We start from the raw sequence: 18,230 nt of genomic DNA, 5'->3' as shown, positions 1-18,230 counted from the left end.
CCACCTAAATCAAACTTCATCTTTTCTCTTAAAATTAAGAAAATTAATTTAAACTATAATTTGTAAGCTGATTGCAATAAGTAAAATCATACATGTCTGTAAATAAATTTTTTTTTTTATTATATCAAAATGACAAAGTCTTAGTATAAGTAAAGAGAAGGTTGGAGGTCTAGTTCGAAACCAGGCCCTTGATTGATGTCTCCTCAAGCACCTTTAACTACTAGGATAAAGGCTTGGGTACAAATAAAATTTCTCTTAGGTAATTTGAAGCATTTTTCCTTTTAGTTCATTGCCAGAAAACAAAATCCTTGTCTTACCTAAAACGTTTAATTTACTTTGGTACCCACCTCAGAAAAAAATGGCCTTAGTATACTCTTCAATGGAGTTGTGACTTCTATCCAGTTATTTGGATCTGCCAACATATATATGACATTTGTATCACATTATGCACTCTATGCAGAACAAGTCATACATTTTGTTGCATAGAAAAGGAATGATTGCTGGTGGCCATCCCCATCAATAAGCACCATCCCTCTACTCTTATAAGGCTTTATTTAACTTATTGGTCTCTGCAAAAAGTGAAATCGATCGTCCGAACTTGAACTGTAGAGACCAGGCCTTTTTATTTTTGTTCATTGAAGGAAAAGAATTATGGTATGTAGGCTAAATATTGCACTCGTACAAACATTTTCACATGCACTAGATCTCTAGAATCTAGAATTCTAGACTAGAACAAGTTAATAACATTATATGAATGATTAGCTTCGATGCTTTGCTTGATTTCAAAAACAAACTATATACTAGAAGAATTTAGTTAGTACGGCTTGCTGCCAGCTGGAGCTTAGTTGGTGCTCGCAACAATGATAATGAGTACTGGCAATTTGGGTCTTGAAAGTTGAGGAACCCACGCTTCTACATTTCTCTTCAAACAGGTGAAATAGAGTGCAGCAAAATTATCAAAGGGTCTCTTCTGTTCTTACCATAAATTTGATTCAATAATTTTAAGAACGACTGAATGATATAATACGAAAATAATATAAAAAAATATAATCAAAATATTATGATTTAAAATTTTTTAAAAAATTATATATTTATTTTGACAAAAATTAAAAAAAAAAATTATATTTATAATATCGATATGAATTTAATATAAATTTTTTTATGTTTTACACGAATTTAATAAATTATAAATATGACACAATCATGCCCATTCCAAATCTACAGTAAACGAACCCAGGAATGGAAGATGACCAGAACTTCACATGGGAGTCACCCTCAGTTACGTCACAGGGTGTGGTTCACAGCCCTTAGCAGATACATTAACAAAAATTCTAATAATGTAAGAGAGAGAGAGAGAGAGAGAGAGAGAGAGAGAGAGAGAGAGAGAGAGAGAGAGAGAATGAGAAGGAGGGACGGCAAAAAGTTTCAAGTTTCAACCAAGGGTTGAGATCCGAATAAAATACTAGAATAAAGGGCCCAGCCCCAAAATTTCACAAGGCAAACTTTAGCATGGGAAGCCATCTAATTTTGATTTTGATAGCTTTTTCTGCTGCAGTGCATTGAATTCAATTTCATTTTCTGAGGGCAGCTAAGCACAATGTCTCATTCAAGACCATTGGTAGAATGCTAGTCACTTTCCAAAATACCCTCTATCATCACCCTTCACTTTTTCCCATACAAGAATAAATGGAGGGTTAATGGAATCTCAAAGTGAACATCAAGCATCCTTCTTTTGCGTTCCAACACCCTTTCTCTCCTATTCCTCTTCTACAACACAAATGTACTAAAGAAAATAGTGTTGGGTGATTGTTAAAGGGTCAATTTTCTGACTATAAATGCCCATCTGCCAAAGCAGCGTACTTCCATTTTTTGCAACTCAAAACTGTTGCTCTAATTAAACCATATCGATCAAAAGAAAGAGAAGAGTAGGACTTCAAGAACTTCTCCTTCCTTTGTTTTCCTAAGTCAATTCCTTGGTCTCCTTGCCAGGTTAGAGCACATAAACCAAAATCTAACGTGACCAATTAGTATAAGTAGGTGTTTTTGGTGTTGTCCGAATTCATCTAAGGGCTCTCAAAAGGGTAGTTTTCTTTGTAATTCAAGTTTATCAAAATTTGGGGTTTGATTGTTTTTCAGCTTTCAACCACGGAGTTTCCAAATCAAGAACCGGAAAGCTCTTCCCAGAAAAAAATGGGAAGAGGTAAAATTGAGATTAAGCGGATCGAGAACACGACTAATCGACAAGTCACCTTCTGCAAGCGCCGCAATGGACTGCTCAAAAAGGCCTATGAGTTGTCTGTGCTTTGTGATGCTGAGGTTGCTCTCATAATCTTCTCCAGCCGTGGTCGCCTCTATGAGTATGCTAACAACAGGTTTGCTTCTTTCTTTGCTTTTCTTTGCTTCAATTCCTTTCTTCTTCTAACTATGTTGGCCGTCTCTATTTTCATTTTCAGTTGATTCATCAATAAAATTTCTTCAGTTTTTCTTTTTTATTTTTCATGTTTGGAGTTACGTATGCTAATGCTTATAGGCTTCTATTCTATTAAAGACATCTTTTTAATGGACTTTTTCTTTTGCAGTAAAACATAGGATTTTTGCAGTTGAGAAATTTCTTTTCTTGGCTATTAAACTAAAAAGATTGAGTTCATCTAACAAAGATTTACCTGGTTTCTTATGTTCTGTTGGTTGTACTTTTCTAAGCCTTAATTAGATAGTTTTTCTTCATTTCTCTTTGTTTGAAAGATATGCTGCATATAGGTGATATATGCAGCATATGGGTGTAAAAGTAGTAGTTGTAAGAGCAACAACTAGGGTTTTAATGATATATGCAGCATATGTGTTAAAGCAGACCCTCTTTTCTTACTATCGCTCCACATGTCATCTTTGACATACAGGAAACGACTGCTACAAACACAAACTGTGTCACGCTCTCATTAGTCCATTCCTCATATCTTCCATCTCTTTTGTTTAAATAATTCTTAGGAAAATGTTAACCCAACTTCAGATTTCAAAACTCAGATTCATAGAGTAGTCTTTTGTTGTCCCTTTTGTTTGTCGTCACAAATCAAATTTCAATCAGCTCACAGAGTTTAAGGTAATGGTCTAATGGATGTATGACAAAAGCAGTCACTCAATCAGACCTTAGATTAGGGTTTTTTCCCAAATGGGTATTTCTCTCATCAAATCTAATCTTATTCTGTCAAAAATATTTTAAAAAAAAGGAATTTATACACTAATGTTTGGTATCTGGCTTTTGTTTCTTTCTCAAACAATTAATCTTCTGAACTTCTTTTTGGTTAGAAGAAGTGTTAAACTTGAAGATTAGGGTTTCAAAACTGAGACGGATACCTATTGTTAAATTCCCAGAACAAATTTCTTACACAAATAAAAAAGGAATCCTGGTTTTACTCCATTTTTTCCTTACCATTTTGGATGGATAAAGCTAGGGTTTTGTCTTAGTTTTACAATATACGAATCTTTGGTCACGTCAGGCAAGATTTTTCAGTTCGTCACTACTGACAACATTGGTTTCAATGATTCCTTTTATTTGGTTTCTCTTTTTGCTATTCCTTTTTATTTTTTATTTTTTAAATCTCAAATGGTGAAATATTCTTTGATCACCTTTTTCATTATGTAACAAGATACTGCTTAAATTTTACAACGTCCTCATGTCACAACGATCATGAAAATGTAAGGTGAAAGCCTCAAAATCTCTTTTTTTTTTTTTTTTTTAAACAACAAAAACAGACTACTATTAGACCAACGAATTCTATAGATTGATAGTTTTGTTTGGGCCAAATCTAATGGAAAGGTTTTTATTTTTTATTAATTATTTACTTAGGGAAAGAGAGAAAAAGTTACATATTTTGGGAAACAAACTTCCCAAGTTTAATGGCTGGATATGCTTCACCATTTCTATGTCACAAACGCTAAAAAGAAAGATATGAAAAAGATCTCACCAAACTCATTTATGCAAATTTATAAACAATATCAACAAAAGTCAAGCATTTGTGTTATTATGTATAAATATTCAAGATAAATATAGAAAAATAGAAGACAAAATATATACTGGCAATATGAGAGAGATAAAAAGTTGAAGTGATGGAGAGATGGGGGATCAGAGAGGGGGAAAACAAAGGGTACGAACCAATGAGGTTCTCTGCACTTTCTTGGACGTGCAGCATTGGGCACAGCCTGAAACTGTTTAGATTGTCATTATTACAAATCAGTCACGCAGTTCATGGTTCACTGCCACCCAAAGTTACAAAGTCTTTTCAAAAATCTTCATTTTGTATATCTTATTTTAATTTCTGCATCAAATCAAGGAAAGGATCTCTGGGTATTTTAGGATCTTTCTGGTCATTACATGTTGTGGAATGGCTTAGCCAGTGATACTTTTCATCTTACATAAAGTTAAAGGGTTTCCAGCCAATCATGTTGGGGTATCTTGTCCCAGAGTGGAACCAATCAATAGCTCGAAAATATTAAGGAAACAGCTGCCTCCCTGGTTTTTTTGTTCTGCAGTGCTTGGCCTTGCCATTTGGCCAATATTTGTTCTAGCTCTCTTTCCTTCTTTTTTTTTTCTTCTTCTTTTCTCATGATCCCTTGATCCCATATAGTTCTAAGTATAGAAATGCATGTTAAAATCTGTTGATTGCATATAAGATTTAAGGATATGAAGCTAGATAACATCATAATCTCTCCACCCCACATATATATATATTGTCCTAGCTAGATTTAATTTTTTAATCAATTTTTTATTTTCCAACTTGTTATTAATTACAATTCGATAAATAAATACTAAAATTTTTTGAATTGACTATTTTCCAATAATGTTGTTAAGATAATTTAAATAATTAAAGCTGAAATTTTTAAGTTTTATGAGAACATAAAAGTAATAGTTTTGAGCCAGAATCTTCTCCCCCCTTTCCTCTTATAAGGGCTATACCCTCTCCTGAAACAAAAAAAATAGCATATATTAGCTATATATAAAAGTCTGAGCTTTAAAAATATTAAAAGTTATTGACTAAAATAGTTTTAATAAAATTTTAATTCTATAAGTATTAAAAGTGATTAACTAAAACACTTATAATAAAATTTTTATAAATTTTAATTTAAATAATTTTTTTATTATTAGTAGACTCTTATTGAGACAGCAAATATTATTTACACATAAAATAAAAATAAATAATAAATAAAATGATGTAATGTTGTATGAAATCCAATAAGAAAAATAATAAGAATTTTGAGACAGAAAATCGAAAATACTTTGAATTGAATAATGTGATGCATACATGATATGTTTCATAACATAAATAGAACGAGAAAGATTAAGTATATAGAAAATATAATTTAATTATTTTTTCACTTATATTTTATATCATAATTCATCAACTCACTAATCAAATTAACTCAATAATTCATGTATATCCAACATGACACGTTCATTATTGGTATATCTTTTAGTTTTCTTTTCTTTTTTTTTTTAAAGAATACTATAAAGATGGAAAAAAAAAAAAAAGACAGTAGATGATGAAAAGGATGAAACTGTGGACAATGAATCCTAAAAGAGTGAAACGTTTGCATATTGTAATCATGTATGTTTTCACATATTATAAGTGCATTAATGAATTTTATTTAGGCTAAAACATTAAAAAAGTAATTGAATTTTATCTTTTTATTTAGATAAAATTTTATATTTTTATTATATAAAAATAAGCTCTTATTCTTTTATTTGTATCCAAATAAACCCTTATTTTAAATAAAAAAATATTTTATGTTAAGAGCTTATTTAGATATAAATTAAAAGTTATGGCTTATTTGGATACAATTACAAGTTAAAAGTTTATTTAGGTGCAAATTAAAGATCATTAATTTATTTGGATGTAATAAAAATATAAATTATCTAAGTAAAATAAAAAAGTTCAAGGGCTTTTTTAATATTAATGTTACTATTTTTTTTGTAACAATAGTGTAATTAAATTATAAAAATTTCTTTAAATGACATTGTTGAATATACTAAAAAGGTTTTATCTACATTATATTTTTCAAATTTTTTTCATAAAAATATTCCATCAATTGCTTTCCTTAGATAAGTTATCAAACACATCAAAGAAATTAAAGTGTTAAAAATTTTTAATTAATTTTCAATTTTAGAACATTAACTTGAGGTAAAAATTTTGATAAGAAACAAAAAAATAAAATAAAACATTTATAAAAACAATCAATACAAATAAGTAACAACAATGAAAAAAATTGAAAAGAATTGAAACAATAAAAAATAAACATCCCAATTTAATTTTAACAATATCAATGTATTTATAACTATTAAAAAATTATAAATTGTGTGCATCGATGTGTTTGCTTAAGTGACAATGATGGACTAGCACTAACAAGGTGAGGAGTTTTGGTGTATATATATATATATATATATATATATATATATATATTGATACATGTTAATGCTAATTTATACACATTCATACAAATAAAAATGGTAATTTTTTCATTTAGGGTTCATTCTAAAATCTCCTTATTTTTATACAAATGTTAGAGAACATATTTATCTAAATTGAATTGGAAACAATTGCAAAGAATCATAAATTAAAACATTATTGACATTAAAAATAGTTAGTAATACTTTTTAGATTATTAAGAAGGATTGTGATTAGCTTATTTTATTACAAAATTTTTATAAGTAATGGGAAGAAAAAAAAAATTGTATAAAAAAGAAGTTTAGTGAAAAGAGAAAAAAAAAATCAAATAAGAAATTTCAAAATGCACAAATATAAAGACTTGATAGTGTTTGATAAACTAAAAAATTTAACATTGAAAATTTAACTGAGAAAATTTGAATTTTGAAAATAAATTTATATTAAAATATCATTTAGTATGTTGTTGAAAATTAAATATTGAATGAATATTTTCTTTGAATTATTTTGTAAGAGTAAGATGTGATTTTATTCAAATTTAATAATTACGTGTATTATATTAATTTTTAATTAAATTAAAATTTAAAATGTGTAAAATTTATTTGTATTTAATTTGAGTTTGGATTAATGTCATGAATGACTTTTAATTATAGTGAAGTATTTAATATGATACCTAAACTTTATAAATTTCTTATGTGGTACTTAAACTTTGAATCTGTTAATTAAAATAGTTTTTACTCATAACGTGATTAGTTTCAAATAATAATACGTGACGAACAAATAACCTTCTAAGTGCCATATTAATTGATAGATTCATAATTTGGATACATAGAGATTTTTAAAATTTAAGTACAATATTGAACATTTCATTATAATTTGGAGGATCATTTATGATATTAACTCTTAGAAATATTGACTTAATATATTATATATATATTCATTTTATTTTATTTTGATACTTGCATTAGCAGAATAAGTTATTATGATTTAAAATTTTATCTTATTATTATGTATTAAACTATGGATAACAAATTAAGAACATTTACTCATTGTTTTCAAGTAATCTACATTTAAACTTCTTCCTTCTTTCCTTTTCTACTTTATAAATTATATCATCTAACGTACATTATGGCTATCACGTTCATAGCCCGGGACTAAAAGGTAGTGTGTGTGTGTATATATATATATATATATAGAGAGAGAGAGAGAGAGAGAGAGAAAACTCTATAGACGAATTAATCAAACAAATAAACCAAATAAAATAAACATAAAGTTTGACTAAAACCTATACATGATAAAACTTAAAAGTTTCAATATCTCCTCTTTATCATTGAGATAATATCTCATTGGCTTATTCTAGCTCAACATGATATACATACAAACACAGTTTGATGTAAACAATGAAGGCTTTGGTATAAAAATAAGAGCAACTCAAGGATATTTTTTGTTTATAAGACATAGATATATATAGAGTGAAAAAATTAGATTAATTACTAATTTCAAGTAAAATTGGCATCAGCCATATGGACAATAGTGATGTTTATAACATAAAAAAGGTATAGATCAATTTGAAGTTGTCTCTTGAAATTGGTCATTAGATATTTGTAGACCACTTGAAGAGATCTTTTTTTTTTTTTTACTAGAAATCATTTGTTTGAAAAGAAAAGAAAAGAAAAGAGAAGATGATCCACTGCAAAAGGCTTTCATATTTATTTTTATTTTGATAAAAGGATTCCATATATTTTATAAATATAGATTATATATATGTATATATTTATACTTAGATTATAGATATTAATTGCATAGATTATTAGAGATTATGATTGAGATTAAGATTATAGAAAGACTTGTATCAACTTGAGGTAAGTCCAAGATGATGATTGTGGACAGAGAAAACAGCTACGTTTAGTTTCAAAATGAATGGCAAAAAAGAAGGGTTTTCAAAGATGAAAGTGAAACATATTCTGGTGCAAGCAACTCCTGATTGTTCAATAAACTATTTCTTTCTTATTCTCTGTCTACATTATGTATGACCTGGAGTATCTGGTTTTTTGAGATGTTGTACTACTAAAAATACTAGATATATTGCATCATTTGCATTTTGTTTTGTCTGTATACACACAAAAAGTCTTCATATTACCCTCAAGAATGATTTCAACATCTCATTCTAAGGCATGAATTTCTAATAAGAAATTTATAAGACTTATCGTGAGGTTATCTGGAGTATTGATCTTGCAGTTGTCTCTCTCTTCCCTTTATGTTGGAGAGTGTGAAATTCTTTGGCCTTTTTTCATGACAAGAAAGCCTGATAGATATTCAGTAGTCACTACAAAATATTGTCCATTGTTTCGGTACTCTTTTTCCATCTTTCCTATTATTGTATAAGAAGCCACTCTTCAAATGTTTACAATTTTAACATGACATTTATAATTGTAAAATGCTTGAGCAGTATGCAATAATTCTATGGTGTTATGTTCCTTGGAATCACTTTTGGTCTTTCTTAGATGATCTTGTAAAATAATTTTCTTTAATTTCCAAGTGAATTTGATAATCTATTTGCTAGATCATAGAATTTTTTTCTTTTTTTTTTACTTAAGACTATCAGAATTTGAACCCTTATCATTTGGAACTAAAAATTCAACACTTTACTAACAGCCACTGTTGGCTGGATTATAGAATTTTAACAAAATGATGTGGTTATCTTTCCTCCGCCAGCATTGAGTGAAATGGGTTTTTTTTTTTCCTCATATAGTCCTCTAATTAGGAAATTGAACTCAGAATATTTGACTACTTTCTTCTGTTACGTATATGCAACAAAGAAACTCAAGTACTATAGTAAGGGTATAAACATATGATGAACGAAATGATGCTTTCGGGATCAGACGGTGTACAATCTCATTCAAATAACCTGAAGGACTGTTGATAATTTTGCAGTGTCAGAGCAACAATTGACAGATACAAGAAAGCATGTTCAGATGCATCAAACCCAGGATCTGTTGCTGAAGCTAACACTCAGGCAAGTTCACTATAGCTAATCAAGTAAATTTAATGGTCTTTCATTGAACAAATGGTTCACATTCTTTCATAAGAAAATCTTAAGATGCTTTCATTTCATCCTTTCAGGTAATGTCTTTTTTACAGCTCATATATTCCATGTCCTTTAGGACCCTTTTCAGCAAAATATTCTGCATTATATAGCTTACAAACCAAGAACTGCTCCAAAAAAAAAATTATATTATTCATAAACAGAAAAAAAAAAAGGGTAAATTAAGAAAAGTGAACGGAAAAAAGCATACAAGTCTATGCAAATAATAACTTTATCTATTTACTCAGCATACATGTACATCGGGCAGTATAGTCACCAAAGGCTCCTTGGAGACTCAGTCTTCTGTTTTCCTCTCTCTTAACTCCCATGATTCTTTCTTATCCTTGAACTTACATAACTACAATAAGGGAATAAGATCATCAGGATTTTACAAGGATGGGTTTTACCTGAATGTTGAAATGACACTGTTCAGTGCCTGTGTTAGTCATATACTCATACGTAGTTATGAGCTGGTTTTTGTTATTATCTTGGCTTTTATCAATTCTTGGCATAAGCTTGTGAAAATTGTACATAAAGACGAAAAATTCAGTTTGTCGAAAATATTAACTCAAATCTCAAAAGCTTTAATAAAAAATATTTTGAGATATTTGTGAGATTCGCTAAGATACCACTTGATAAACAAGTTTACTTAGTAAACAAGTTAATTTGTCCATAAATATAGAGTGCATTTTGATCTTTAGAGTTCTGAGAGAGATATAGTCTATATGTAATCTTTGTGTAGGAGATGAATTGTAAGTATATGACCAGGTGTGTACGTCCATGCATATGCATGTGCATCTCTAATACTCCTTTAGATTTTGATCTCATTATTAAAAGTAAAAGGAAAAAAATGAGATTAATATATATTTTCAATTTATTAAAAGTAAAAAAAATATTACATTAGTTAATTTGCTCTATATAATACTAGACAACATTGATGTGCTCGTAGGCGTTCAAGAAGAGAAAATATTCTAAAAAAAGTTATTTCATATCAATAAATATACTTTTCATTCTGACCATATAACATAATCACATGAAAAAAAAATATTTAATATGCAATATTACATAATCACATTAAAATAGTAAAATATTTTTCTTGTTGTTTTATTTCATAAACTGCCTAAACTTCTTAATCCCACAAGCATTATAGCAGTAGTTTTATTGAAGATTTATAAGGATTGCTGTTGCACAATGACATTCATGTTCACGAGATTAAATGCAAGAAATCTGGACCAATTCACTTACTTTCACCTTAAATTAGAATCCATATTATACTTGAGCAATCAGTTTCAGGCAATCTGTTGCATGTTTGGCTGACAAAAATTTGCATATATAACCGGTTGAGTCTATTATGCCCCGTTTGGATTTAATCAGTGCTGCAATTCAGCAAAATTAAGCACGTTATGTACAAATTATTTTATCATCCTTAACTATCACATTTTACTTTGAATATTTTTATACTTATCAATTTTTTAGTATAATTTTATTCATATATTTAAATTTTTAAGATTAAAATAACCTTAATAAATTTAGAAACTAGCATTTCATGTTTATTGTGTTATTATTTTTTTATTCAATTTTACTTTTAAGTAATTAATGTTTGTCCTAAAATGTCCTTTAAAAACCTTAAACTCTAATACAAATAAACAATTTATAAATTTCTCAAAAAATAATAAATATATATTCATCCGGAATTAAATAAAGTGAATAACACTTAATATATAAAATTTATATATAAATTAAAAATTAAAAATATAATATAGTAAATAAAAAAGTTGAAAAGTCAATATATATTTAAATTTTTTTTAAAAATTTCATTTGATATATACCATTACCAATTAACAATAACAATGGAATCAAATTTCATCAACTAAACAAGAAAACCATCCCAACTTTGCTGCTTAAACTACAAACTGATTAGCTATGATAAATTTGATAATATGCACAACCAATTGAATTCCACCAAACTCATCTTGCGATGGCCCAAAACTTCCAAATGTTGTTTCATGCTTGTTTTTAATACTCTGAACAGTAACACCTTCACCAAAGATTTAATAAACAGCAATTCAAACCATACCAATCATCATTTAAAAATCAAAGCATACCCACATGTTAAAGCTCCAAACTGCCAATAATCGATCCCAAGAAAAGAAATCAATCACAACAGTGACATATCATTATTTTAAGAACCCCAAACAACAGAGAACCAGCCCTGAAAATCCAAGAAGCTTTGGCTTCCGTAGTAATCAATTCTTCATCAGCAATCCTGGTAAGCCACAACTCACGACCATCACCGTAATCAAATGGTATAGTAGCCATCTAAAAATATTGTTATGATATCCTCCAATAATCTAGCCCCATGTAATCGTACCCATAATGCCATCTCAATATACTATAAACCTATTAGTATCCTTAAATTGCACTACTTAATGTCACTCCACATACCTCAAGATCCAAAATACTCATCCGCTTAGTGACAAGCCAAAAAACATAAGTTTCATGTACTAATATCATCACAATTTCATTAAAAATCACCAAAGTCTTTAAAACTCAACTTTCACATGACTACCTAAACCTCTAATCCCTGATAAAATCCTCAAATTCAAAACACAAAGAAATAACAACAACCCAAATCCGACAAAATTACAATAAAGTGTAGAAAATAAACCTGAGCCAATTAGGATTGCCTCATATCCCTAGCCTCCAATTCAATTAACCTATCAACTAGGCCTTCAAACCTAACTTTTCCCCTACCTCCCAAGTCGGTCAAGCCTCTTTACCAATAACATTCAATTGATTCCAAAATTTCCGTCAAAAGGGGATTCATTTGCGAAATTACTGCTGCCAGTTTTAGAATTAGAAGCTTTTATTTTTCATCCTAGACCTTTTACCTATGTTCTTTGCCTTCAAGGAATTTTTTTTTTTTTTTTTTGTGCGGAGCCTCCTCAATATCCTCCAATGCTTGGGTCTTTCTCTCATGCCTTTTCTGAGTCAGACAACCTGTCTTTTCAACTTGATATTTAGACTGTAATGAAGGAGACATGGGTTGGGTTTCACCCTCCAAACTTATTAGCCCAGACATACATCCTTTTAAAATGACCACCCTTACCAGGATCTTGGTCTCTTGAACCATTAATCCCAACTTCAGACCCTTTTTCCTCATCCCCACTAAACCCAATCGAAAGTGCTTGATTATTTGAGCTACGTTTCCTACCTAGCTTCTTCTTCTTTACAGTATGACCTTCATTTGGAACTCATCCATAATTACTATATCCAGGACAATATCTCGTGTTCGATGCCTCACTTTTCGAGAAACATGCACCTATCCTTGGTCTCAATAACAACCTCGATCATTGAAATCTTGATTCCAGCATTCTCACCACTTTTACCTTCTTTACAGATGACCTGTTCATCTTTCATGAATTCTTCAACACTGGAATTTACCAAACACTATGATCAAAGTATGAGTTACTTTCATTACCAGTGTTTTCAGCAATGGAAATTTTACAATGGCAATGAAATAATGAGACAAACTCCAAACCAATTTCAATGACTCTAACTGGAAAGGAATTTCTACTATACTTTATAAATAACTTCATCAATTTTGTCCAATTGATTAGTCATAATCAGTATAGCTCCCCAACTAAAATCTTGGAACTTTAGTGTTGCACCATCAAAACTCAATAACTCACAACAGATATTAGCAATGTTCTTGACTGTTGAATAATTCCAGGTGTGAATAAGTACTCCAAAACAAGTCAGCCACGTAGTTCGATATTTTAATAGAAATTCTCTGACCATGGTTCAACTTCATCAAACCACTCTTTTAGCCATGACCTTCCAATCATTGTATTCGTTGTTTCTTCATCTTCAAATTGAATTAAGAATTGCCTACTTGAGATTCTTTTTAACAATGATATCAAACACCCCTTGAATTTTAAAATTCTCCATAAGCCTCCCTATTTTATAGTATCCACTAGTGACTCCAATCAAGCATATATCCAACTTGTGCAAAACTTCATCATCCACGACTCTAGGACACGATTTTATATTAACAGTCACATAACCATCCTCAATAACGGTACCAGCAACCTTATGGTCAATATCGTCGAGAACCCGTTCCACGTATTTGAAATGTCATTTTGCATAAAAGCTTGAAGATATGTTTTGCAATTGACAGCAACATCATCACCAGCAAAATGCCTTGAGACTGTCCCACCCTAATTTTGATTGCTTAATCCAAATCTCTGATTCCTCGAACCTTGTTTGCCGACAACTTCATGATTCACTATCGGTTGGGCTTTTCTCCAAAAAATTGATCTTGCGTTGAATCTAGCTAGATTGACACCAATACGGAAACCCAACAGGCAAGTTCCATTTAGACCATAAGCAGCTCTCCTGGCACCCTGTATTTAGAAAAAAAAATGAACAAAAATAAATTTCCTACTTCTACTACTCCATTTAATTATTTATTAATAAAACTGTGATTTGATACAAAAATAATTTTAGTAATTTTTAATTAATTATTAACTTCAAAAATATCAAATAATTTAAAATTTTTATTATATACTACCTTTAATCTAATGTTTTCTATAATTTTTTTTCACTAGATTTCACTGTACTATTATTACTATGTTTGTATCCAAACACATCTTACTACTAATTTAATTTTACTGGTACAATATTCAATCTCATCACAACTACTATTTTTAATCTTATAGGAGTCAATCTCACCGCCAAACTCTTAGTAAGGGTCATGTAAATAGTAAGCATATAAATCTAGATTAGAAAACGTGACCTAGAAGTGCCTTAAACATGGAAGGAAAAGAAAGGGATCGATAAGATTCCCTTCTACTTGTGAGGAGATATAAAGAAATGATATTGAGCAATTATAGCCCACTTGGACAGGAAATTCACCATTCAAGGAAGCCTTCTTGATAATTTTGTGTATATTATTCGGTCTCTTCATTTTGTTTTGAAGTATTTATATTTGACAGATATCTGATAAACATGAATACATATGTTCAATTTTTAAAATATATAAAAAAATAAGAACTTTTAAAAAAAATTAATGCACTTGTGTCAGATACAGATTAGGATCTAACACTTACCCCGAGTTCGAACAAGATAGCAAGCACGTATTTAATCAACAAATTTAATCATTTTTTTTCATGAAAGTACTGCTAACATGATTTTGCAACTCGCTCTAGATATATGGGATATTTCCTATCAACAATTGTTTCTTGAAAATGTGTTTCTTGTGTTTTGTAGAAAGCAAACAGAAAGGAAAGAGGTGGAAGGGAATTAGGGAATAAAAAACTATTTTCTTACATTTATGGGTTTAGGGTATAACTGATCTGCTGCTTATTAAAGAAGTACACAGATTCACACTGTAATGAAGTTCTAATATATATCTTTAAAAATATGTTTTGTATATAAGATTATAATAAGATACGATAAGATGATATTATAAATAAAATTAGATTAAATAATAATATTTTATTTTATGTTTGATGTGTATAAATATTAAGATAAGATAATTTATTTATTGATCAAAATTATCTTTTTTCAAATTTATACAATTTAAATTATTAATATATTTTTTAAGGATATAATAAGATATGTAAATTCACTCTCATAGATTAAAAATAATTATCTTCGTTTTGGAATGATTGAATCATCTTATACCAAAAAAATTATTAATCTTCTTTGTAATGCTTATTATATTTTTTAGATAAAAAAATAACATAATATAAAATTATTATCATTTTATCTTGTTCATCATTTTATGCACCAAATATGACTTAATTATTTTGTTTATCGCAGTTAATAACAAAAAAAGCTTATCAACTATTGTAAACAAATTGATACAGTTATTCGTAAAAAGGATATACCTGTTCATCAAATATAAATAAGTCTATATCCACAATCATTTTTACTATTTCTGTTTCTAACTATTTATATATATATATATATATATATATATATATATTTGGTCAACAGTCAAATAACTGATACTTAACTCTGATACTATCTCTATTTAAAAATCAACTCATCAGTTTTACCAGCAAGAAGCCACGAAACTCCGACGACAAATTCGTGATGCTCAGAACATGAACAGGTAACATCAATGCGTATATAATTTTTTATTTTCAAGCTCACTTAAAGATGTTATCAATGGTTGTTTTGTTTCCTTTTGTTCATTCTCTGCTGGAAAAGTTTCATCAAAGATGTTTCTTTTAGGCATATCGTTGGTGAGTCACTTAGCTCTTTGACCTTCAAGGAACTAAAGAACCTGGAGGGAAGACTCGAGAAAGGAATTAGTAGAATCAGATCCAAAAAGGTTTTGTCCTTCACCTTGGGGGTGGTAGAATATATATATATATATATTATATTATATTATCTATATTATATATATATATATATGTTATATTGATGATAATTTGCTGACACTCTTAAACTCTACCAGAACGAATTACTAGTTGCAGAAATTGAGTTCATGCAAAAGAGGGTAAATGTTCTTCCCTACTATTATATCTTTATTGTTAATAAGAGGAGGGCAAAAATCCTCTTCTTATTATTAACAAATTGTAAGTGCATGTTTTGTAGGAAGTTGAGCTGCAGAATGATAACATGTACCTGCGAGCAAAGGTATTCTCTCTCTGATTGCCTCTTTCAATCATATACATAGAGGAGTTAGCTGTTAATCATAAGTGAAAATAATGTTGGATGATTTATTTATGCAGATAGCAGAAAATGAAAGAGCGCAACAACAATCAAACCTGATACAAGGGTCTGTGTACCAGACTGCAACTTCACAACCCTATAATCGGAACTTTCTGCCTGTAAACCTCCAGCTGGAGCCAAACCAAGACCAAACTGCTCTCCAACTTGTATAAGGTTTTTCATCTACAATTAACCAAGATTAGATTTCGCCCATCAAAATAATATGCTTTTGCATAATCATTATGGAAGAGAACAATATTCTGACAACATGTGCATATAGTCATAATTAAGGAAATAAATGGTGAAAACTAAAAATGCAACACTCTTTAACTTAAGTCGGATCGGCTGTGTTTGGATCAATCAATACTGGTACATTGGGAAACAATCCTAAAATTGGAAAAGGTTATATGCTATTATCTAACTATTAACTTTGAAGCATTAAACAGTACTCAAATGTATGGGGCTATTCCCTCATCTCTTTCCATTTTTTCTTGTTCATACTTCATAATAGGTATTTGATTCTGCATGACTGCATCTCACGTGTATTGAAAACATAATTAATGCTACTTGATCATTTTTTTTATTCATATATGGATTTATATTTGATGTTCAATCAGTTTATAAAGTGAATTATATAATGATATCTCATAAAAAATTAATTTTAAATATATTGTTAGGATTGATTGCATTTTTTTTATAAAGTATTATTGTGTGATTCACCAACAGTTTATAACATCTATTCATTAATAGTACATCAAATATAAATTCATTCATAAATAACGTAGTACATAAAAATATGTTCATATTCTGATGCATATTTTTTTTCATGCAGCTGAAATGCAAGCAGTCACAAATGTTCTACCAACTTTGTCTCTGGTTAAGCATATAAGCTTGGAAGTATATATAGTTTATAAATAGTTGAAAACTAGTTGTTCATCACTTAAGCAAGGAACTTAGATTTTAGTACTGGATTCTGTTCCCTTTTCAGTGCTGGATTATTCTTGTATTATATGTTTCCAAAACACTAGATAACATGTTTAATCTTTCATCCCTTCACTTCTGTTTCTAATATTTGTTCAACTCAAAAACTAGATTAAGCAGTTCTGGACATATAGTTATTTGATTTCGCATGGACTTCATCAACTTGGATATATGTAACAAATTATGCTTTTATAAAACAGGAAATATAAATCAATCACATTATTAGGTAAAATTGTCATGCTTGTAATTTGACAGTTCAAGGGGAACCAATATGTCATGTTTGTTTATGTCCAAATGTAAGCATATTTTTAACAAATGCAGTCTTACCATTTGTTGATATGTGTTTGATACTTATGATTTGTTAAGGGCTTCTTTGCTTTGAATCTCATTTCCTAGCGAAAATTTTCGACTAATTATAAAGTGGCTCATGGCTTTTTTTTTTTTTTAATTTACCAATTAAAATTTTCTAGTGCTGCTAAAGAAATTAATTCATGATTTATCATGACAAGTCAAAATGAAAACAAATGGTTTGGCCAATCAAATTTCAAAGACTTATCATAGTCCAACCAATCAGAATTCAGCTATAAATCATCTTTTTTTTTCTAATTAAATAACAAATGATTCAGAGATATAACCAAATTCCAGCCCATCAAATTTCAAAGATTTATAGGTCATACAATTAAATTTCACCTATAAATTATCATTGTTATCTTTAATTAAATTAAAACAATTTAGAAATAAAATCAAAGACATTAAAATTTTATTTTTGTCCTTTCTTTATGCGTTTAATCTTTCATTTCCTTTGTCTCATTGTGACAGTGTACTAACTATTTTCTCATTTAGCTTAATGAATTTATCTTGATTATGTATTATCACAACATGCAGATCAGAGTCCGTCCGTTTCAAAGATTTTGAAGATAGAATCGTCATTAATATTTTTTTTAAATATCATTGATTGCATAAGAAAACTTAATTTTTTAATAAAATCTCAATAATTTTTTTGAGTT

General features: G+C 29.2%; 1 protein-coding gene across 1 annotated transcript; it reads left to right on the top strand.

The window, feature by feature from the left end:
• Positions 1–1,494: 1,494 nt before the first annotated feature.
• Positions 1,495–17,368, top strand: LOC111316778 (agamous-like MADS-box protein MADS1). The gene is made up of 9 exons (XM_022918911.2): positions 1,495–1,989; positions 2,137–2,372; positions 9,366–9,447; positions 15,576–15,637; positions 15,760–15,859; positions 15,986–16,027; positions 16,126–16,167; positions 16,263–16,416; positions 17,075–17,368. The coding sequence occupies exons 2-8, from the start codon at positions 2,191–2,193 to the stop codon at positions 16,413–16,415; spliced, it is 663 nt and encodes a 220-aa protein (XP_022774646.1). The 5' UTR covers positions 1,495–1,989; positions 2,137–2,190; the 3' UTR covers position 16,416; positions 17,075–17,368.
• The last annotated feature ends 862 nt before the right edge of the window (positions 17,369–18,230 follow it).

Source organism: Durio zibethinus, chromosome 24 (genome assembly GCF_047325235.1).
Source record: "Durio zibethinus cultivar Kanyao isolate XHJ-2024 chromosome 24, ASM4732523v1, whole genome shotgun sequence".
Lineage (NCBI taxonomy): Eukaryota > Viridiplantae > Streptophyta > Magnoliopsida > Malvales > Malvaceae > Durio > Durio zibethinus.
Note: the sequence above shows the minus strand (reverse complement) of the source record. Positions and strands in the feature narration are given on the sequence as shown.